The sequence below is a fragment of the Liolophura sinensis genome, unplaced genomic scaffold, assembly GCF_032854445.1.
Source record: "Liolophura sinensis isolate JHLJ2023 unplaced genomic scaffold, CUHK_Ljap_v2 scaffold_14, whole genome shotgun sequence".
In the NCBI taxonomy this organism is placed as follows: Eukaryota; Metazoa; Mollusca; class Polyplacophora; order Chitonida; family Chitonidae; genus Liolophura; species Liolophura sinensis.
In genome coordinates this window covers 202622-223080 of record NW_027017953.1, presented here as the reverse complement: position 1 = coordinate 223080, position 20459 = coordinate 202622, and the positions used below count along the sequence as shown (strand labels likewise).

The window sequence follows — 20459 nt, the reverse complement described above, 5'->3', positions numbered from 1 at the left end:
AGGCTGAATAAATTTTATTTCTGACTGCCCAGAAATGCCTTAATATAAATAAAATTTTTTGAATACGGTATGGCTTAAAATACCAGTATATATTCAAATGAGTACATTTCTTGCTCTTTGTGGACGTTTTCATGGTATTTCATGTCCATATAAAGAGTGTTTAAATAGTTTTCTAAGGAGTTAAATACAATACAATAATAGGCGAAATCACCACGAGAACCTTTGGCTTGTCTCATTTGATAAAACCTGTTTCACAGAATTCTGACTCATGTTCATAGTTTCAGTCATGTTATCTTTTGCTTTAACAGCTAACTCCAGATGAATAGGTGTGGTGTCTCCTGGATACCGACCAATACTTCTCATATATGGCAGATCAGGTCCATCTAGCCTCTGCTGCCATGGAAACAGCCCCCGCTGCCATGGAAACATCCATTAGAATGGACATGATACAGGTCTCATCCCCAGCCTCACCACCTGAGGTTACCTTGGCAACGCTCTACCCTCAACAACCTACTCAGGAGTCAATCAGCCCTCACTCCACTAAAACACAGAAATTTGCTTCACTCTGTGAGTAGATGGCTGAGTAATTGCATTTTATATGTTGTAAGCAAATGCAACAGTTAACACACAAGGTTAGCCTTGTGTTCGCTAATAAACAGGTAAAAATGTCAGTGTTTTCAGAGCATTGTACTTGCTTATTGGCTCAACATCAATGAACAGCTAACCTGTTTGTACAAAACCATGATAATACAGCGGTAGTTGATACCTTACATTGTATATGCTAGGCCGTCCTTAGAAAGCTCTTGTTTGAGGGTAACACAGCCCTATCAGGAGAAAATAGGGTTGAACGTTTTTTTTTAATTCTGCAAATAATGATTGTTGACTACAGATATTCCCTCTGCAATTATGTTCATGCATTGTGCGTCCTGGTTAATGTGATATTGATCAGGTCATCATACATGAAGGACAGTGTCCTCAGCCAGCCTTTGTATTGGTACATGCCATCTTGGAAAGCTGCTGTCCTACTGGAGTTGTGCCATTTGAACCATTGCATTTAGTTACTCAGTAAATCTGACTTATATATTGTTGTAACATTATGGTTCATAACTTCAGTAAGGCTGTACTGTATTTCACCTAGATTCCAGTGTAAAATGCACTTTCACAAGCACATAAAGACCTTAAAATGATATTTTTCATGCCAACACACGTTTCTAATACAGGGTGCGCACTGTCCTTGAAACCCTGTGAAAGTGCTTGAAAAATACAATTCTCCCATAATCAGGGCTTCCGCTTGCTCTCCCAATTGTCACAAATTTAGACAATGGGGAGAGCCTGTGTTTTTTTTTTTTGAAATGGCGATAAAATTTGAAAAAATGCAAATGCCTTTGATGACAAATTTATTGACTTAAGAAAAAATACAAATGTTATACAAAATCTATCACGAGAGTTTTCTGGGGCGTTTAGCAGATTTCGCAATTTTTCTTATGAAAATAATCCACTTACTTTTATTTCAAACGGCCTCATTTAACTTACACATGTAAGTTACCTCCCATGAAAAATTTAAACTTTTCCACTTAATGAACTTTTTTTTTTGAATCCGAAGTAAGTTAAATGTTTCAGAATATGTGCCGTAACATAAATGTGTACGCCGTCTGGTTTTCTCCTGTCAGACTGTGTTACTCCAATGTACAGGTCATAATGTTGCATTTCAATAAACTGAATTTACAAATTGGTTTCATAACAAATTTTTCTGATAGAGGAAATTACATTTTACTAGGACCCTACAGATAGATTGAAAAAAAAAGGATTGATTTTTTTTTTTCAAAAAAACAAAAACACGCTGCCAAGCACTGGTCCATTATTTTGGGGGCAATTGTTCTAATGTAGTGTTTGGTAAACTCCAGATACAGTGGGATGAGGCCAAACTGATTCTAGCAGCTACACCAAGGCAGATATAAATGAATTACAGAAGGAGACCTACAACAGTCATGGCCACTAAGGAAGTATGGCTAAAAATAGTATTTACTTCAAAATCTGATGAGTGACTAAAGTTACTGGCTGAAAAAAATAGTAAAAATTACTGACCCAGAGGAAGCCCTGCATAATGATATATGGCATTTATTTCTCTTACTGAGCCAAGGCCAGGTCAAAAAATGTGTCCCATTAAAGAGGTGAAGGGCAGATATTTCTTGCAAAAGCAAGCATACTATTCAATATATATGCATGCAAATTAAAGCATCTATTGTTCAGTCTTAAAATCTAGTCTATAATTTGTACCGTGGTATGTATAAACTACTCTTGACTAGTTTAAACTAAACTGACCAGAAAATGCTAATCTTCAAGGTGAACTGCAAAAGCTTCAGAGTAAATAGATGGTGGTGATTCTCTATAATTTATTCTATAATTTTGTGTATGCAATATTAAGCTTATTTTTGGCCAGAAATGTACTGAACAAATGTGTAGTCTATAATTTGCTAAAAACGACTTTACTTGTTCTCCCAAGAAGAAGAATGTCCTGATGTCAAAGTGACCCTGGCTCATCTACATATCAACAAAAACAACCACCTCACAAAGACTATGTCTGCAAACATGACTGATGAACACCACCAGTGACATTATCATGTGTGTCTATTCAGAAACAGAGGGAGATAAGGGATGAACATGTTCCACACATTGTTACATTGTGTGATCTTGAATATACATTTTCCACACATTGTTACATTGTGTGATCTTGAATGAAATTCACTTTATGAATTACTTTAACAAAGAAAACTTCTATAGCCTTTAATATACAATAATTTGAGAAGTGTCTTCATAACAATGTTTGCTAAAATTAAAATCACTGAAGTTTAAATCGAAATACATTATCTATATGTTGTTTTTTGTCATTGTCTTGTACCTTTTAGGGTGTGAGGACTGTGGAAAGAGTTACACAGCTAACTGTCCCTCCCATGGTCCACTTATCAAGGTGCGAGACCGTGAAATCCCCAGCAAGGCCAAGCTGACCGTACCCCATATGCTGTCCCTCAAGGGCCTTGGGCTGTCCTCAGAGGGACTCAACTGTACGTGTTACTTTATAAAACTAAGCTCTTGAAAACGGCAGGGTGGGAGGAAAGCATAAGGATGGTTATTGTATGATATAAAGCGCCCTGTCATTGCCCAGTGGCTACGTTGTACTGTAGAGCCCCCTGCTTGCCCAGTGGTTATCTTGTTATGTAGAGCCCCCTGCTTTCCCAGTGGTTATGTTGTACTGCAGAGCCCCCTGCTTGCCCAGTGGTTAGAGGTGCGTCAGGTAACTGGTGAAGCGCAGTTGCTTTAGGTCAGGAGGTGTGTCAGGTACCTGGTGAAGAGCAAGAGCTTTAGGTCAGAAAGTGCATCAGGTACCTGGTGAAGAGTGGTTGCTTTAGGTCAGGAGATGCATCAGGTACCTGGTGAAGAGCGGTTGGTTTAGGTCAGAAAGTGCATCAGGTACCTGGTGAAGAGCGGTTGCTTTAGGTCAGGAGATGCATCAGGTACCTGGTGAAGAGCGGTTGGTTTAGGTCAGAAGGTGCGTCAGGTACCTGGTGAAGAGCAAGAGCTTTAGGTCAGAAAGTGCATCAGGTACCTGGTGAAGAGTGGTTGCTTTAGGTCAGGAGGTGCGTCAGGTACCTAGTGAAGAGCGAGTGCTTGAGGTCAGGAGGTGCGTCAGGTACCTGGTGAAGAGCAGTTGCTTTAGGTCAGAAGGTGCATCAGGTACCTGGTGAAGAGCAAGTGCTTTAGGTCAGGAGGTGCGTCAGGTACCTGGTGAAGAGCAGTTACTTTAGGTCAGGAGGTGTGTCAGGTACCTGGTGAAGAGCAGTTGCTTTAGGTCAGAAAGTGCATCAGGTACCTGGTGAAGAGCAAGTGCTTTAGGTCAGGAGGTGCGTCAGGTACCTGGTGAAGAGCAGTTGCTTTAGGTCAGGAGGTGTGTCAGGTACCTGGTGAAGAGCAGTTGCTTTAGGTCAGGAGGTGTGTCAGGTACCTCGTGAAGAGCAGTTGTTTTAGGTCAGAAGGTGCATCAGGTACCTGGTGAAGAGCAAGTGCTTTAGGTCAGGAGGTGCGTCAGGTACCTGGTGAAGAGCAGTTGCTTTAGGTCAGGAGGTGTGTCAGGTACCTCGTGAAGAGCGAATGCTTTAGGTCAGGAGGTGCGTCAGGTACCTGGTGAAGAGTGGGTACTTTAGGTCAGGAGGTGTCTGGTACCTTATGAGTGGTTGCTTACAACAACTGTTCTGGTTTTCTTCCAGCCATAAACCTACTCTCAAAAAAATGCTAAATTCTTGAGTAAAGCGGGTAAGACCAAATGAGTAAATTAATTTATGCTGATGAAATATTCTTTTGGATTAAAGTAAGAATCACAAGTTCACATGATGATAATTCCATCAGTTTTTTACACCAAGAACCCATGGCCTTTGGTGACAACGAGGGCGTGCTGGAGAATGGGTGAAGTCCAGTATTTTTGATGGAGAGGGACACCAATTACCTAAACTACAATTGACATTACTCTAAGCCCTGTCTCTGAAGCTGCCATGTTTGAGATTGCGTTCTTGAGTTCTTGGTGTCGAGAAAAAGCTAAAGGAGTTCTACATATGGATATGTAGATCTTGTGTAATTCTGTGTCACTGATGAAAGGAAATTTTGGTTGTGAGAATGACAGATGGCTGAATATAGGTGACAAGTTTCACAGATGGCTGAATATAGGTGACAAGTTAATAGAAACAGACCATAGTTTTATCAGTGTATCTTGTTAAGTTCAAATTCATTGTAAATGTATCTACCTGTGTTTTGTATTTGTTGTGTAATGATGATAAACCCTTTTCTCTTGTTCAGTATACAGTGTTGTGGCCAAGAAAATAGTGCAGAAGCGCACCATGTTTGGTCCTTTGGAGGCACCTGTCTGTGAAGAAGAGCCGTCGTCAGAGCAACAGCACAAGCAAATCAGACTTAAGGTAGAGTTCAGGGCAACAGCACAAGCAAATCAGACTCAAGGTAGAGTTCGGGACAGGAAGCACAAGCAAATCAGACTCAAGGTAGAGTTCAGGGCAGCAGCACAAGCAAATCAGACACAAGGTAGAGTTCACGGCAGGAGCACAAGCAAATCAGACTCAAGGTAGAGTTCAGGGCAGCAGCACAAGCAAATCAGACTCAAGGTAGAGTTCAGGGCGGCAGCACAAGCAAATCAGACTTAAGGTAGAGTTCAGGGCAACAGCACAAGCAAATCAGACTCAAGGTAGAGTTCGGGACAGGAAGCACAAGCAAATCAGACTCAAGGTAGAGTTCAGGGCGGCAGCACAAGCAAATCAGACTCAAGGTAGAGTTCAGGGCAGCAGCACAAGCAAATCAGACTCAAGGTAGAGTTCAGGGCGGCAGCACAAGCAAATCAGACTTAAGGTAGAGTTCAGGGCAACAGCACAAGCAAATCAGACTCAAGGTAGAGTTCGGGACAGGAAGCACAAGCAAATCAGACTCAAGGTAGAGTTCAGGGCGGCAGCACAAGCAAATCAGACTCAAGGTAGAGTTCAGGGCGGCAGCACAAGCAAATCAGACTCAAGGTAGAGTTCGGGACAGGAAGCACAAGCAAATCAGACTCAAGGTAGAGTTCAGGGCAGCAGCACAAGCAAATCAGACTCAAGGTAGAGTTCAGGGCAGCAGCACAAGCAAATCAGACTCAAGGTAGAGTTCAGGGCAGCAGCACAAGCAAATCAGACTCAAGGTAGAGTTCAGGGCGGCAGCACAAGCAAATCAGACTCAAGGTAGAGTTCAGGGCAACAGCACAAGCAAATCAGGCTCAAGGTAGAGTTCGGGACAGGAAGCACAAGCAAATCAGACTCAAGGTAGAGTTCAGGGCAGCAGCACAAGCAAATCAGACTCAAGGTAGAGTTCAGGGCGGCAGCACAAGCAAATCAGACTTAAGGTAGAGTTCAGGGCAACAGCACAAGCAAATCAGACTCAAGGTAGAGTTCGGGACAGGAAGCACAAGCAAATCAGACTCAAGGTAGAGTTCAGGGCAGCAGCACAAGCAAATCAGACACAAGGTAGAGTTCACGGCAGGAGCACAAGCAAATCAGACTCAAGGTAGAGTTCAGGGCGGCAGCACAAGCAAATCAGACTCCAGGTAGAGTTCAGGGCGGCAGCACAAGCAAATCAGGCTGAAGACCTGGCAAGGTGGGGAGTTTTCTTCCGACATCTGGTCAGTTCTTTCCAGCTTAAACCTGACCACTGACTTAAATCAAATATTGTTGAGTATGGCATGAAGTGACGACCATGTGTGAATGGTACATAATACTTCTCTCTGTGTCAAATGCTCACCTGTAGTTCTGTCTGTGTGTTTTGAAGATCTTTGATGGGAGTGGCAGCTGGACTTGGCTGGACCAGAGCAACGAGTACGACTGTAACTGGATGATATTTGTACAGACAGCTCGCTATGCAGAAGAGGTTAACATGGTGGCCTACCAGTACAAAGACAGAATATACTTTACCACCACCAAAGTAAGAATAAAATGTTCCACATGTCTTCTCTGTATTTTGATACACCGTATTGAGACTGGCTAACCATCAGTTGTCTGGTCTGCAAGCCACAGACTTGTCTTACAGCTCAGTTCAGGCTTATGTCAGGAGATGGTTGTGATGAGGTAGGGTTTTCCTCACATTCCTTGAATCTGACTGTAATTGAGGAAAAATATCAATCAAATAAATGCAGTGTATCCTCGCTATATCACCCTGCTTTGGGGACAGGTTCCTCAGTGTGTTATAGGCTACCTCGTGCTATCATGAAATGGCCTTGGGATCCAGTATAAGGGCTACAGCCAGCCTTACGTGTACCTGTAAGTCATGATTTTGACATAGATCAAAGCTTTATCGATGCAAAATGGGTTTTGTCAAATGCTTTCTTATTGTTACATGTGGTTTTAATACTAAACTGTATAAACACGTGAGATTTTTTGTTACCTAAGGATTCAACTAGTACATGTATTCTACGGTACACAAGTTACATTACGGACCAGAGGGATCTCAGTACCATTCTGCAAATCATGTCTCGCAAAGCTAGACTCATATCACAAGATCTCAGGCATGAGCTGATGTGCAGATCTAGGTGAATGTTAACCATTTCCACAAGCTAAATTCAAGTAACGTAGTTTCATCCCCTTTAATTTTAAATTTTTAAAAATAAAATTAGCTACAGTGCGTTTGGTATCGAGTTTGCCCATATTTGCTTGTATCAGAAGTACCTCCTGGAACTTAGATGCCTTAAATTCTAAATGGTGGACTGCGGACAACTGTCAACCCGATCATGTGACTATGTTATAGGTACTGAATAAGAAAAAAAAATAATGTTCACCATTTTATTGTATATCATGCCCTACCAGTGTATTAAATGAAGGAAAGGGGAAAAAATTAGGAAGCCTTGAGTTCATCTCAACTCGCATATGAGCATGCAGGTAAGCCAAATCTCACTGACATAGCATTATAGCCATTCAATAATCTGAATAAAGTTATCAGTATTTATTGAAAGGGGAGCCTCCGTGGCTCATTTGGTTAGTGCGCAAGTGCAGCGTAATGACACAGGAGCCTCTCACCAATGCGGTCGCTGTGAGTCCATAGAAAAATCCATTTCTTTTTGCTTACGCTGGCATTATGTTTAAAAGCCAAAGCCTTAAGCCTAAAATATCAAATAACACATTGGTCACACACCAAGAGTAGGAAATGAAGGAAATGATGTTGCGTTATTCATATATATTTCTGGATGAAAAATCGTTTGCAGTTTTAGCTGTTCTCACATGAAAGTACACCACCGATTTTTGGGGGACAAGATTTCGGTCAAGTTATATCTGGTTAGGCGCTATATCGAGGCATCTTATAGCGAGGCTACATTGTATATCAATAATTTCCAATCAACAGATTATCCTAAATAAGCTTCTTTTAAGTTGTCGATTATTTCTTTAATGTCTGGAGATTACCTTTGTAGTGAAAGAGAAAGAATAGAACTGTTTCAAAACATCAGGTTGCTGTTTGCTGTGAATTGATGTGATATTCTGACGGTACATGCATGTCCAGTTGACCTCTATTCTGACGGTACATGTATGTCCAGTTGACCTCTATTCTGACAGGGTAGATGCATGTCCAGTTGACCTCTATTGTGACAGGGTACATGTATGTCCAGTTGACCTCTATTCAGAGGGTACATGCATGTCCAGTTGACCTCTATTCTGAGGGTACATGTATGTCCAGTTGACCTCTATTGTGACAGGGTAAATGTATGTCCAGTTGACCTCTATTGTGACAGGGTACATGTATGTCCAGTTGACCTCTATTCTGACAGGGTACATGTATGTCCAGTTGACCTCTATTCTGACAGCGTACATGTATGTCCAGGTGGTATCTGTTCTGACAGGGTACATGTATGTCCAGTTGACCTCTATTCTGAGGGTACATGTATGTGCAGTTGACCTCTATTCTGACAGGGTACATGTATGCCCAGTTGACCTCTATTCTGACAGTACATGTATGTCCAGTTGACCTCTATTCTGACAGGGTACATGTATGTCCAGTTGACCTCTATTCTGACAGGGTACATGTATGTCCAGGTGGTATCTGTTCTGACAGGGTACATGTATGTCCAGTTGACCTCTATTCTGACAGGGTACATGTATGTCCAGTTGACCTCTATTCTGACAGGGTACATGTATGTCCAGTTGACCTCTATTCTGACGGTACATGTATGTCCAGTTGACCTCTATTCTGACAGGGTAGATGCATGTCCAGTTGACCTCTATTCTGACAGGGTACATGTATGTCCAGTTGACCTCTATTCTGACGGTACATGTATGTCCAGTTGACCTCTATTCTGACAGGGTAGATGCATGTCCAGTTGACCTCTATTCTGACAGGGTACATGTATGTCCAGTTGACCTCTATTGTGACAGGGTACATGTATGTCCAGTTGACCTCTATTCTGACAGGGTACATGTATGTCCAGGTGGTATCTGTTCTGACAGGGTACATGTACGTCCAGTTGAGATCTATTCTGACAGGGTACATGTATGTCCAGTTGACCTCTATTGTGACAGGGTACGTGTATGTCCAGTTGACCTCTATTCTGACAGGGTACATGTATGTCCAGTTGACCTCTATTGTGACAGGGTACATGTATGTCCAGTTGACCTCTATTCTGACAGGGTACATGCATGTCCAGTTGACCTCTATTGTGACAGGGTACATGTATGTCCAGTTGACCTCTATTCTGACAGGGTACATGTATGTCCAGGTGGTATCTGTTCTGACAGGGTACATGTACGTCCAGTTGAGATCTATTCTGACAGGGTACATGTATGTCCAGTTGACCTCTATTCTGAGGGTACATGCATGTCCAGTTGACCTCTATTCTGACAGGGTACATGTATGTCCAGTTGACCTCTATTGTGACAGGGTACATGTATGTCCAGTTGACCTCTATTCTGACAGGGTAGATGTATGTCCAGTTGACCTCTATTGTGACAGGGTACATGTATGTCCAGTTGACCTCTATTCTGACGGTACATGTATGTCCAGTTGACCTCTATTGTGACAGGGTACATGTATGTCCAGTTGACCTCTATTCTGACGGTACATGTATGTCCAGTTGACCTCTATTCTGACAGGGTAGATGCATGTCCAGTTGATCTCTATTGTGACAGGGTAAATGTATGTCCAGTTGATCTCTATTGTGACAGGGTAAATGTATGTCCAGTTGACCTCTATTGTGACAGGGTACGTGTATGTCCAGTTGACCTCTATTCTGACAGGGTACATGTATGTCCAGGTGGTATCTGTTCTGACAGGGTACATGTATGTCCAGTTGACCTCTATTCTGACAGGGTACATGTATGTCCAGTTGACCTCTATTCTGACAGGGTAGATGCATGTCCAGTTGACCTCTATTCTGACAGGTTACATGTATGTCCAGTTGACCTCTATTCTGACGGTACATGTATGTCCAGTTGACCTCTATTCTGACAGGGTACATGTGTGTCCAGTTGGCATCTATTCTGACAGGGTACATGTATGTCCAGTTGACCTCTATTCTGACAGGGTACATGTATGTCCAGGTGGTATCTGTTCTGACAGGGTACATGTATGTCCAGTTGACCTCTATTCTGACGGTACATGTATGTCCAGTTGACCTCTATTGTGACAGGGTACATGTATGTCCAGTTGGTATCTGTTCTGACAGGGTACATGTATGTCCAGGTGGTATCTGTTCTGACAGGGTACATGTGTGTCCAGTTGGCATCTATTCTGACAGGGTACATGTATGTCCAGTTGACCTCTATTCTGACGGTACATGCATGTCCAGTTGACCTCTATTGTGACAGGGTACATGTATGTCCAGTTGACCTCTATTGTGACAGGGTACATGTATGTCCAGTTGGTATCTGTTCTGACAGGGTACATGTATGTCCAGTTGACCTCTATTCTGACAGGGTACATGTATGTCCAGGTGGTATCTGTTCTGACAGGGTACATGTACGTTCAGTTGAGATCTATTCTGACAGGGTACATGTATGTCCAGTTGACCTCTATTCTGAGGGTACATGCATGTCCAGTTGACCTCTATTCTGACAGGGTACATGTATGTCCAGTTGACCTCTATTGTGACAGGGTACATGTATGTCCAGTTGACCTTTATTCTGACAGGGTACATGTATGTCCAGGTGGTATCTGTTCTGACAGGGTACATGTATGTCCAGTTGACCTCTATTCTGAGGGTACATGTATGTCCAGTTGACCTCTATTGTGACAGGGTACGTGTATGTCCAGTTGACCTCTATTCTGACAGGGTACATGTATGTCCAGGTGGCATCTGTTTTGACAGGGTACATGTATGTCCAGTTGACCTCTATTCTGAGGGTACATGTATGTCCAGTTGACCTCTATTCTGACAGGGTACATGTATGTCCAGTTGACCTCTATTCTGACAGGGTAGATGCATGTCCAGTTGACCTCTATTCTGACAGGGTACATGTATGTCCAGTTGACCTCTATTCTGACAGGGTACATGTATGTCCAGGTGGTATCTGTTCTGACAGGGTACATGTATGTCCAGTTGACCTCTATTCTGAGGGTACATGTATGTCCAGTTGACCTCTATTCTGACAGGGTACATGTATGTCCAGTTGACCTCTATTCTGACGGTACATGTATGTCCAGTTGACCTCTATTGTGACAGGGTACATGTGTGTCCAGTTGGTATCTGTTCTGACAGGGTACATGTATGTCCAGTTGACCTCTATTCTGACAGGGTACATGTATGTCCAGGTGGTATCTGTTCTGACAGGGTACATGTACGTCCAGTTGAGATCTATTCTGACAGGGTACATGTATGTCCAGTTGACCTCTATTCTGAGGGTACATGCATGTCCAGTTGACCTCTATTGTGACAGGGTACATGTATGTCCAGTTGACCTCTATTGTGACAGGGTACATGTATGTCCAGTTGACCTCTATTCTGACAGGGTAGATGTATGTCCAGTTGACCTCTATTCTGACAGGGTACATGTACGTCCAGTTGAGATCTATTCTGACAGCGTACATGTATGTCCAGTTGGCATCTGTTCTGACAGGGTACATGTATGTCCAGTTGACCTCTATTCTGAGGGTACATGCATGTCCAGTTGACCTCTATTGTGACAGGATACATGTATGTCCAGTTGACCTCTATTCTGAGGGTACATGCATGTCCAGTTGACCTCTATTCTGACAGGGTACATGTATGTCCAGTTGACCTCTATTGTGACAGGGTACATGCATGTCCAGTTGACCTCTATTCTGACAGGGTACATGTATGTCCAGTTGACCTCTATTCTGACGGTACATGCATGTCCAGTTGACCTTTATTCTGACAGGGTACATGTATGTCCAGTTGACCTCTATTGTGACAGGGTACATGCATGTCCAGTTGACCTCTATTCTGACAGGGTACATGTATGTCCAGTTGACCTCTATTCTGAGGGTACATGCATGTCCAGTTGACCTCTATTCTGACAGGGTACATGTATGTCCAGTTGACCTCTATTCTGACAGGGTACATGCATGTCCAGTTGACCTCTATTCTGACAGGGTACATGTATGTCCAGTTGACCTCTATTCTGACAGGGTACATGCATGTCCAGTTGGCATCTGTTTTGACAGGGTACATGCATGTCCAGTTGACCTCTATTCTGACAGGGTACATGTATGTCCAGTTGACCTCTATTGTGACAGGGTACATGCATGTCCAGTTGACCTCTGTTCTGACAGGGTACATGTATGTCCAGTTGACCTCTATTCTGACGGTACATGCATGTCCAGTTGACCTTTATTCTGACAGGGTACATGTATGTCCAGTTGACATCTGTTGTCTGTATTGTCAGTTTTGACAGGGCACTTGTATGTCCAGTTGACATCTGTTGTCTGTATTGTCAGTTTTGACAGGGTACATGTATGTCCAGTTGAAATCTGTTGCCTGTATTGCCAGATCAGACAGGGTACATGTAAGTCCAGTTGATATCTGTTTTCTGTATTGTCAGTTTTGACAGGGTATGTCCAGTTGGCATCTGTTGTCTGTATTGCCAGTTCTGACAGGGTATGTCCAGTTGATATCTGTTTTCTGTATTGTCAGTTTTGACAGGGTATGTCCAGTTGACATCTGTTGTCGGTATTGCCAGTTCTCACAGGGTGTGTCTGCTTGACAGCTGTTGTCTGTATTGTCACTTTTGACAGGCATGTCCAGTTGGCATCTGTTGCCTGTATTGTCACTTTTGACAGGGTAAGTCCAGTTGGCATCTGTTGCCTGTATAGTCAGTTGACAGGGTAAATCCAGTTGGCATCTGTTGCCTGTATAGTCAGTTTTGACAGAGTAAGTCCAGTTGGCATCTGTTGTCTGTGTTGTCAGTTTTGACAGGCATGTCCAGCTGACATATGTTGTCTGTAATGTCAGTTCTGACAGGGTAAGTCCAGTTGGCATCTGTTGTCTATATTGTCACTTTTGACAGGGTTTGTCCAGGTGGTATCAGTTGTTAGTATTGCCAGTTCTGACAGGGTATGTCGAGTTGGCATCTGTTGCCTGTATAGTCAGTTTTGACAGGGTAAGTCCAGTTGGCATCTGCTGTCTTTATTGCCAGCTCTGACAGGGTGTGTCCAGGTGGCATATATTGTCTCTGTTGTCAGATCTGTATGTTTTAGGTGATTCCCCCAAACCAAGAGTTAAAGGTGTGGTATGCTGGAGATTATGGGAGCTGGATGGAAGCCCCTGTCTTACCCAGACTGCAGGGGGACTCAGAAGGTGAGTGGCCATACTTTACCATTTCTTTACTTCATCGATTTTACTCAAGACTGTACGTGGTGGTTTCCTTTGATTTCCTCTTAGAGCTCTGTGGATTTCTCTGAGAGCTCAGTCATCTACTCTGAGAGTTCTGTGGTTTCCTCTGAGAGCTGTGTGGTTTTCTCTGAGAGCTGTGTGGTTTAAAAACCTCTGAGAGCTGTGTGGTTTCCTCTGAGAGCTCAGTCATCTACTCTGAGAGTTCTGTGGTTTCCTCTGAGAGCTTTCTGGTTTCCTCTGAGAGGTCAGTGGTGTCCCCAAAATTTTCCTAATCTCTCATGTTTCCCTCAAGCTATCCCATGTTTTCTCCAAGCTTTGCCAGGTTTCCTCCAACCTATCTCAGTTTTCCCTCCAGATTCTCCAGAGTTCCACTCAGCTTTCCATTGCATCCTCCAAGTTTTTCATATTTGCCCGAAGCTCCGCCATGTTTTGTCCAAGTTCTCCAAGGTTTTCCTCAACCTCTCCCAATTTTCCTCCAACCTCTCCCGTGTTTCCCCCAAGCTTTCCCATGTTATCTCTAAGCTCTAGCATATTTCCCAGGTTTCCTCCAAGCCCCCCCCCACCCACCCCCCCCACCCCCCCACCCAGGCTTTTTCAACCCAATGCACCTAAAAGTTTAGCTGTTGTTGTTAATGTTATACCCCGATATTAGGCTGGTGTCTCAAGAAGTACTGCATATACGGAGCTGAGGTTTTGCATGATGGGGATGTCCCATCATTGATTCTGTCTGGTGAATATTCGGCTGGTGTCTCAGCTAGTACTGCATATACTGAGCTGAGCTTTTGCATGATGGGGATGTCCCATCATTGATTCTGTCTGGTGAATTTTAGGCTGGTGTCTCAGCTAGTACTGCATATACTGAGCTGAGCTTTTGCATGATGGGGATGTCCCATCATTGACTGTCTGGTGAATATTAGGCCGGTGTCTCAACAAGTACTGCATATACTGAGCTGAGGCTTTGCATGATGGGGATGTCCCATCATTGATTCTGTCTGGTGAATTTTAGGCTGGTGTCTCAGCTAGTACTGCATATACTGAGCTGAGCTTTTGCATGATGGGGATGTCCTATCATTGATTCTGTCTGGTGAATATTCGGCTGGTGTCTCAGCTAGTACTGCATATACTGAGCTGAGCTTTTGCATGATGGGGATGTCCTATCATTGATTCTGTCTGGTGAATTTTAGGCTGGTGTCTCAGCTAGTACTGCATATACTGAGCTGAGCTTTTGCATGATGGGGATGTCCCATCATAGATTCTGTCTGGTGAATATTACACTGGTGTCTCAACAAGTACTGCATATACTGAGCTGAGGTTTTGCCATGATGGGGATGTCCTATCATTGATACTATCTGCTGAATTACATCTGTAAATTACAAAATTTATGACTTAGTGTATTGTCTGCAATGGAATCAGTGATGAGGTAAATGTTACAAGTGGTATGTGAAAAAAATAGTTCATGTGTTTAGCTCTTGTTTTGGACACATGTAGAGCACAATAACATGAGGGGGATATTCCATGGTCGATTCTGTGTGTACATACTGAGATCAGGGTTGGCACACATGTATGACACAATAACATAAGGGAGATATTCCATCGTCGATTTGGTGTGCCCATACTGAGATCAGGGTTGGCACACATAGAGCACAATAACATAAGGGGGATATCCCAACATTGATTCGGTGTGTACATACTGAGTTCAGGGTTGGCACACATGTAGAGCACAATAACATGAGGGGGATATTCTATTGTCATTTTGGCATGTACATACTGAGATCAGGGTTGGCACACACGTAAGGCACAATAACATGAGGGGGATATTCCATGGTCGATTCGGTGTGTACATACTGAGTTCAGGGTTGGCACACATGTAGGGTACAGGAACATGAGGGGGATATTCCGTGGTCGATTCAGCGTGTACATACTGAGATAAGGGTTGGCACACTTGTAAGGCACAGTAACATGAGGGGAATATTCCATCATTGATTCGGGGTGTATATACTGAGTTCAGGGTTGGCACACATGTAGGGTACAGTAACAGGAGGGGGATATTCCATGGTCGATTCAGGGTGTACATACTGAGATCAGGGTTGGCACACTTGTAAGGCACAATAACATGAGGGGGATATTCCATCATTGATTCGGTCTGTATATACTGAGATCAGGGTTGGCACACATGTAGGGTACAGTAACAGGAGGGGGATATTCCATGGTCGATTCAGGGTGTACATACTGAGATAAGGGTTGGCACACTTGTAAGGCACAATAACATGAGGGGAATATTCCATCATTGATTCGGGGTGTACATACTGAGATCAGGGTTGGCACACGTGTAGAGCACAATAACATGGGAATATTCCGTCATTGATTCGGTGTGTACATACTGAGAATAGGGTTGGCACACATGTAGGGCACAATAACATGAGGGGGATATTCCATCACTGATTCGGTGTGTACATACTGAGATCAGGCTTGGCACACTGGTAAGGCACAATAACATGAGGGGAATATTCCAGCGTTGATTCGGTGTGTACATACTGAGATCAGGGTTGGCACACATGTAGGGCACAATAACATGAGGGGGATATTCCGTCATTGATTCGGTGTGTACATACAGAGATAAGGGTTGGCACACTTGTAAGGCACAATAACATGAGGGGAATATTCCATCATTGATTCGGGGTGTATATACTGAGTTCAGGGTTGGCACACATGTAGGGTACAGTAACAGGAGGGGGATATTCCATGGTCGATTCAGTGTGTACATACTGAGATCAGGGTTGGCACACTTGTAAGGCACAATAACATGAGGGGGATATTCAATCATTGATTCGGTCTGTATATACTGAGATCAGGGTTGGCACACATGTAGGGTACAGTAACAGGAGGGGGATATTCCATGGTCGATTCAGGGTGTACATACTGAGATAAGGGTTGGCACACTTGTAAGGCACAATAACATGAGGGGAATATTCCATCATTGATTCGGGGTGTACATACTGAGATCAGGGTTGGCACACATGTAGAGCACAATAACATGGGAATATTCCATCATTGATTCGGTGTGTACATACTGAGAATGGGGTTGGCACACATGTAGGGCACAATAACATGAGGGGGATATTCCATCACTGATTCGGTGTGTACATACTGAGATCAGGCTTGGCACACTGGTAAGGCACAATAACATGAGGGGAATATTCCAGCGTTGATTCGGTGTGTACATACTGAGATCAGGGTTGGCACACATGCAGAGCACAATAACATGGGGATATTCCATCATTGATTTTGTGTGTATGTACTGAGATCAGGGTTGGCACACATGTAGGGCACAATAACATGAGGGGGATATTCCATCATTGATTCGGTGTGTACATACTGAGATAAGGGTTGGCACATATGTAGAAGACAATAACATGAGGGGGATATTCCATGGTCGATTCAGTGTGTACATACTGAGATCAGGGTTGGCACACATGCAGAGCACAATAACATGGGGATATTCCATCATTTATTCCGTGTGTACATACTGAGATCAGGGTTGGCACACATATAGAGCACAGTAACAGGAGGGGAATATTCCAGCGTTGATTCGGTGTGTACATACTGAGATCAGGGTTGGCACACATATAGAGCACAGTAACACAAGGGGAATATCCCAGCATTGATTTGGTGTGTACATACTGAGATCAGGGTTGGCACACATATAGAGCACAGTAACAGGAGGGGAATATTCCATCATTGATTCGGTGTGTACATACTGAGATCAGGGTTGGCACACATATAGAGCACAGTAACATGAGGGGAATATTACAGCGTTGATTCCGTGTGTACATACTGAGATCAGGGTTGGCGCACATGTAGGGCACAATTACATGAGGGGGATATGTCATCGTAGATGCCCCACATGTATGTGCATATTAATTAACTTCCAAGATGCATGTCATTCACTCTTTTATGTATAGAATCCATGTTAAGGTAAATGATAAGGTATTTTATTTATTTGAAGTTTGAAGTTTTACATTTGTGTGTCTCCTATTGGCAAGCTCTTCAGTAGCCTATGCTGCCCAATCTGAGTTAAACACCATTTTGGTCTGATGAAGAAAAATCCTTCTGTTTGGTCAACCTGTCAATCAGCGCTGATCTGATTTCTGATTGGCAGATGACTGCGAGGAAGAGGAGCCAGTGGAGGCTGCTGTGGAGGAGGAATGGAAATGTACTGTCTGCCAGGCTAACTTCATCGCCTTTGAGGAACTGGAAGAACACCAGTGTGCATCAGCTAAACCCGGCAAAGACAAGTCAAAATCAAAGAGTCGGAGAAAAGGGCGCCCCATGAAGAGGATTCGCGGAAAGCTCGTGACCACAAGATCAAGTGCGAAAAGAAAAGAGCGTCTGTCCGCTGCTGCTGCAGTTGCGGCTGCCAAGAAGAGGAAAGCGTTACCCAAAATTCAGCCTTTGAAAGTCCCTAAACCAGTGTTTGAATGTATTTACTGTTGTAAGGCTATCTGTGGGGAGAATGCATATAAGCTGCACTTATCAGTTCATACTGGCAAAAAGCCCTTTATGTGTGATTTCCCAAACTGTAGCAAAGGCTTTACATCCAAATACAAACTGGACAGACATGTGCTCATTCATACCGGTACCAAGAACTTCAAGTGTGCCTATTGCGAGCGCTCCTTCAACAGGAAAGACCACCTGAAGATTCATCTGGCAGTTCATGACCAGAACAGAAAACCCAATATGTGTGACATTTGTGGCAAGGAATACTCCTCCAACATAACCTTCAGGACTCACATGGCCTTCCACGCCGCGCAGGACGGCGATAAGGTCTGTAAAATATGCAACAAAGATTTCGCTAGCCAAGAGGAGCTTATATTCCACATCCGCGTCCACAGTGGTTCCAGGCTGGCGAAAAAACCCTCAGATAAGCATCATAATTGTCCATACTGTGAGAAACGATTCTTCACCAAGAAGGATGTCAAGAGACACTTGATTGTGCACACTAAGAAAAAGGATTATCTCTGTCAGTTTTGTCCTCAGAGGTTTGGAAGGAAAGACCACCTAACCAGACACATCCGCGCATCTCATGTCACTAAAACCCTGAAAACAGAAGACGGTGGGCAAGTGGTCATCAAGAAGGAAACTGGCAGACCAGGGAAGGGGAAAAAGGTCCCAGAAGTTCTGGCAGAGACGATGGAAGGGCAGGATCCCGCTCCGTCCTCAGAGGATGTCATGGTTACTAATTCTGTGAACTGTCAGGTTCAGACAGTGACACCCTACCAGATCCCCATATCCATACCCTGCCCTTCCCCTCTGCCTCACAGTGTCCTTGACCCTGCCTCTGTGATAGCCTCCAGTCAACAGTTACGACCTCACCTCACCCCTATGGCCGTTTATGCCACGGGCCCCCATGTGATAGCCGCGGAGGCCCCCACATCTGTACCCCACCCTCCCATTCTCCATCCCGCCCCCCCACCGCCTCACAGTCCATCACAACCTCCCCCCCCGATACAGGCTACTTTTGCCAGTATGCCTCCGCCCATGCCACCTCCTGTTAATCAAATTAGACCCCTCCCACCAAGCAATCCAGAGCTCCAACATGGGTTCAACCAACGGCTCAATACTCTGTACAACAACAAGTTTTGTAATCCGCCCCAATCTTTTGAAGCTATGGTTGGCTACATTGAAACACTAAAGTTTCTGGAGAATTTACCCACAGTGGGTCCCCCTCCCCATGGCCACCCCTTGCCCAATCCACCTCCGTCGCCTTTTACAAGTGGGTACCTCGTGCCTCCAGAGGTGCACATACAGAGGCCATCACCCACATTCCCTCAGCAGCAGCATCCCCTCCCTCCACCACCACCTCCACCTCCCCCTGCCTCACAAATTGCCCAGCTAGCACAACAAACACAACACACAGCCATACCTCACACACAGCACACCCAAACAACACAGCACAGCCATCCTTCACAGCCTCCTGGTCAGTCCCCCCAGTCATTCCAGTAGATTCCTCACACATCATGCTGCCATACCTCGCACAACACACTGTCACACCTCACACACAACACACTGTCACACCTCACACCAAGCTCACCTAAATACCTCACACACATCACACTGCCATACCTCACACATCACACTGCCATTCCTCACACACAACGCAGTGCCATACCTCACACACAACACACTGCCATACCTCACACACAACACACTGCCATACCTCACACACAACACACTGCCATACCTCACACACAACACACTGCTATACTTCACACACAGCTCACTGTCATACCTCACACACATCAAACTACTATACCTCAAATACATCACACTGCCATACCTCACACACAACACACTACCATACCTCACACACAACTCACTGCCATACCTCACACACAACACACTACCATACCTCACACACAACTCACTGCCATACCTCACACACAACACACTGCCATACCTCACACACAGCACACTGTCATACCTCACACACTGCTATACCTCACACTTAGCTCACTGAAATACCTTACACACAGCACATTGCCATTCCTCACACACAACACAGTGCCATACCTCACACACAACACACTGCCATTCCTCACACACAACACACTGCCATACCTCACACACAACTCACTGCCATACCTCACACACAACACACTGCCATACCTCACACACAGCACACTGTCATACTTCACACACTGACATACCTCACACTTAGCTCACTGAAATACCTCACACACAACACACTGCCATTCCTCACACACAACGCACTGCCATACCTCACACACAACACACTGCCATACCTCACACACAACACACTGCCATACCTCACACACAACACACTGCCATACTTCACACATATCACAATGCCATACCTCACACACATCAAACTACCATACCTCAAATACATCACACTGCCATACCTCACACACAACACACTACCATACCTCACACACAACTCACAGCCATACCTCACACACAACACACTGCCATACCTCACACACAGCACACTGTCATACCTCACACACTGCCATACCTCACACTTAGCTCACTGAAATACCTTACACACAGCACACTGCCATTCCTCACACACAATGCACTGTCACAC

The 20459-nt window shown here is 44.2% G+C and overlaps 1 protein-coding gene across 1 annotated transcript; it reads left to right on the top strand.

Moving 5' to 3' along the window:
* Positions 1 to 315: 315 nt before the first annotated feature.
* Positions 316 to 19471, top strand: LOC135481246 (zinc finger protein PLAG1-like). Its single transcript, XM_064761089.1, has 6 exons — positions 316 to 567; positions 2907 to 3062; positions 4846 to 4964; positions 6352 to 6504; positions 13216 to 13315; positions 17511 to 19471. The coding sequence occupies exons 1-6, from the start codon at positions 366 to 368 to the stop codon at positions 19352 to 19354; spliced, it is 2574 nt and encodes an 857-aa protein (XP_064617159.1). The 5' UTR covers positions 316 to 365; the 3' UTR covers positions 19355 to 19471.
* The last annotated feature ends 988 nt before the right edge of the window (positions 19472 to 20459 follow it).

Coding starts and splice junctions, on each gene's coding strand:
- LOC135481246 (XM_064761089.1), top strand. CDS start 366: ATGGCAGATCAGGTCCATCTAGCCTCTGCTGCCATGGAAACAGCCCCC. Junction 6,505..13,215: donor TATACTTTACCACCACCAAA/GTAAGAATAAAA, acceptor TGTATGTTTTAG/GTGATTCCCCCAAACCAAGA. Junction 13,316..17,510: donor ACTGCAGGGGGACTCAGAAG/GTGAGTGGCCAT, acceptor TCTGATTGGCAG/ATGACTGCGAGGAAGAGGAG.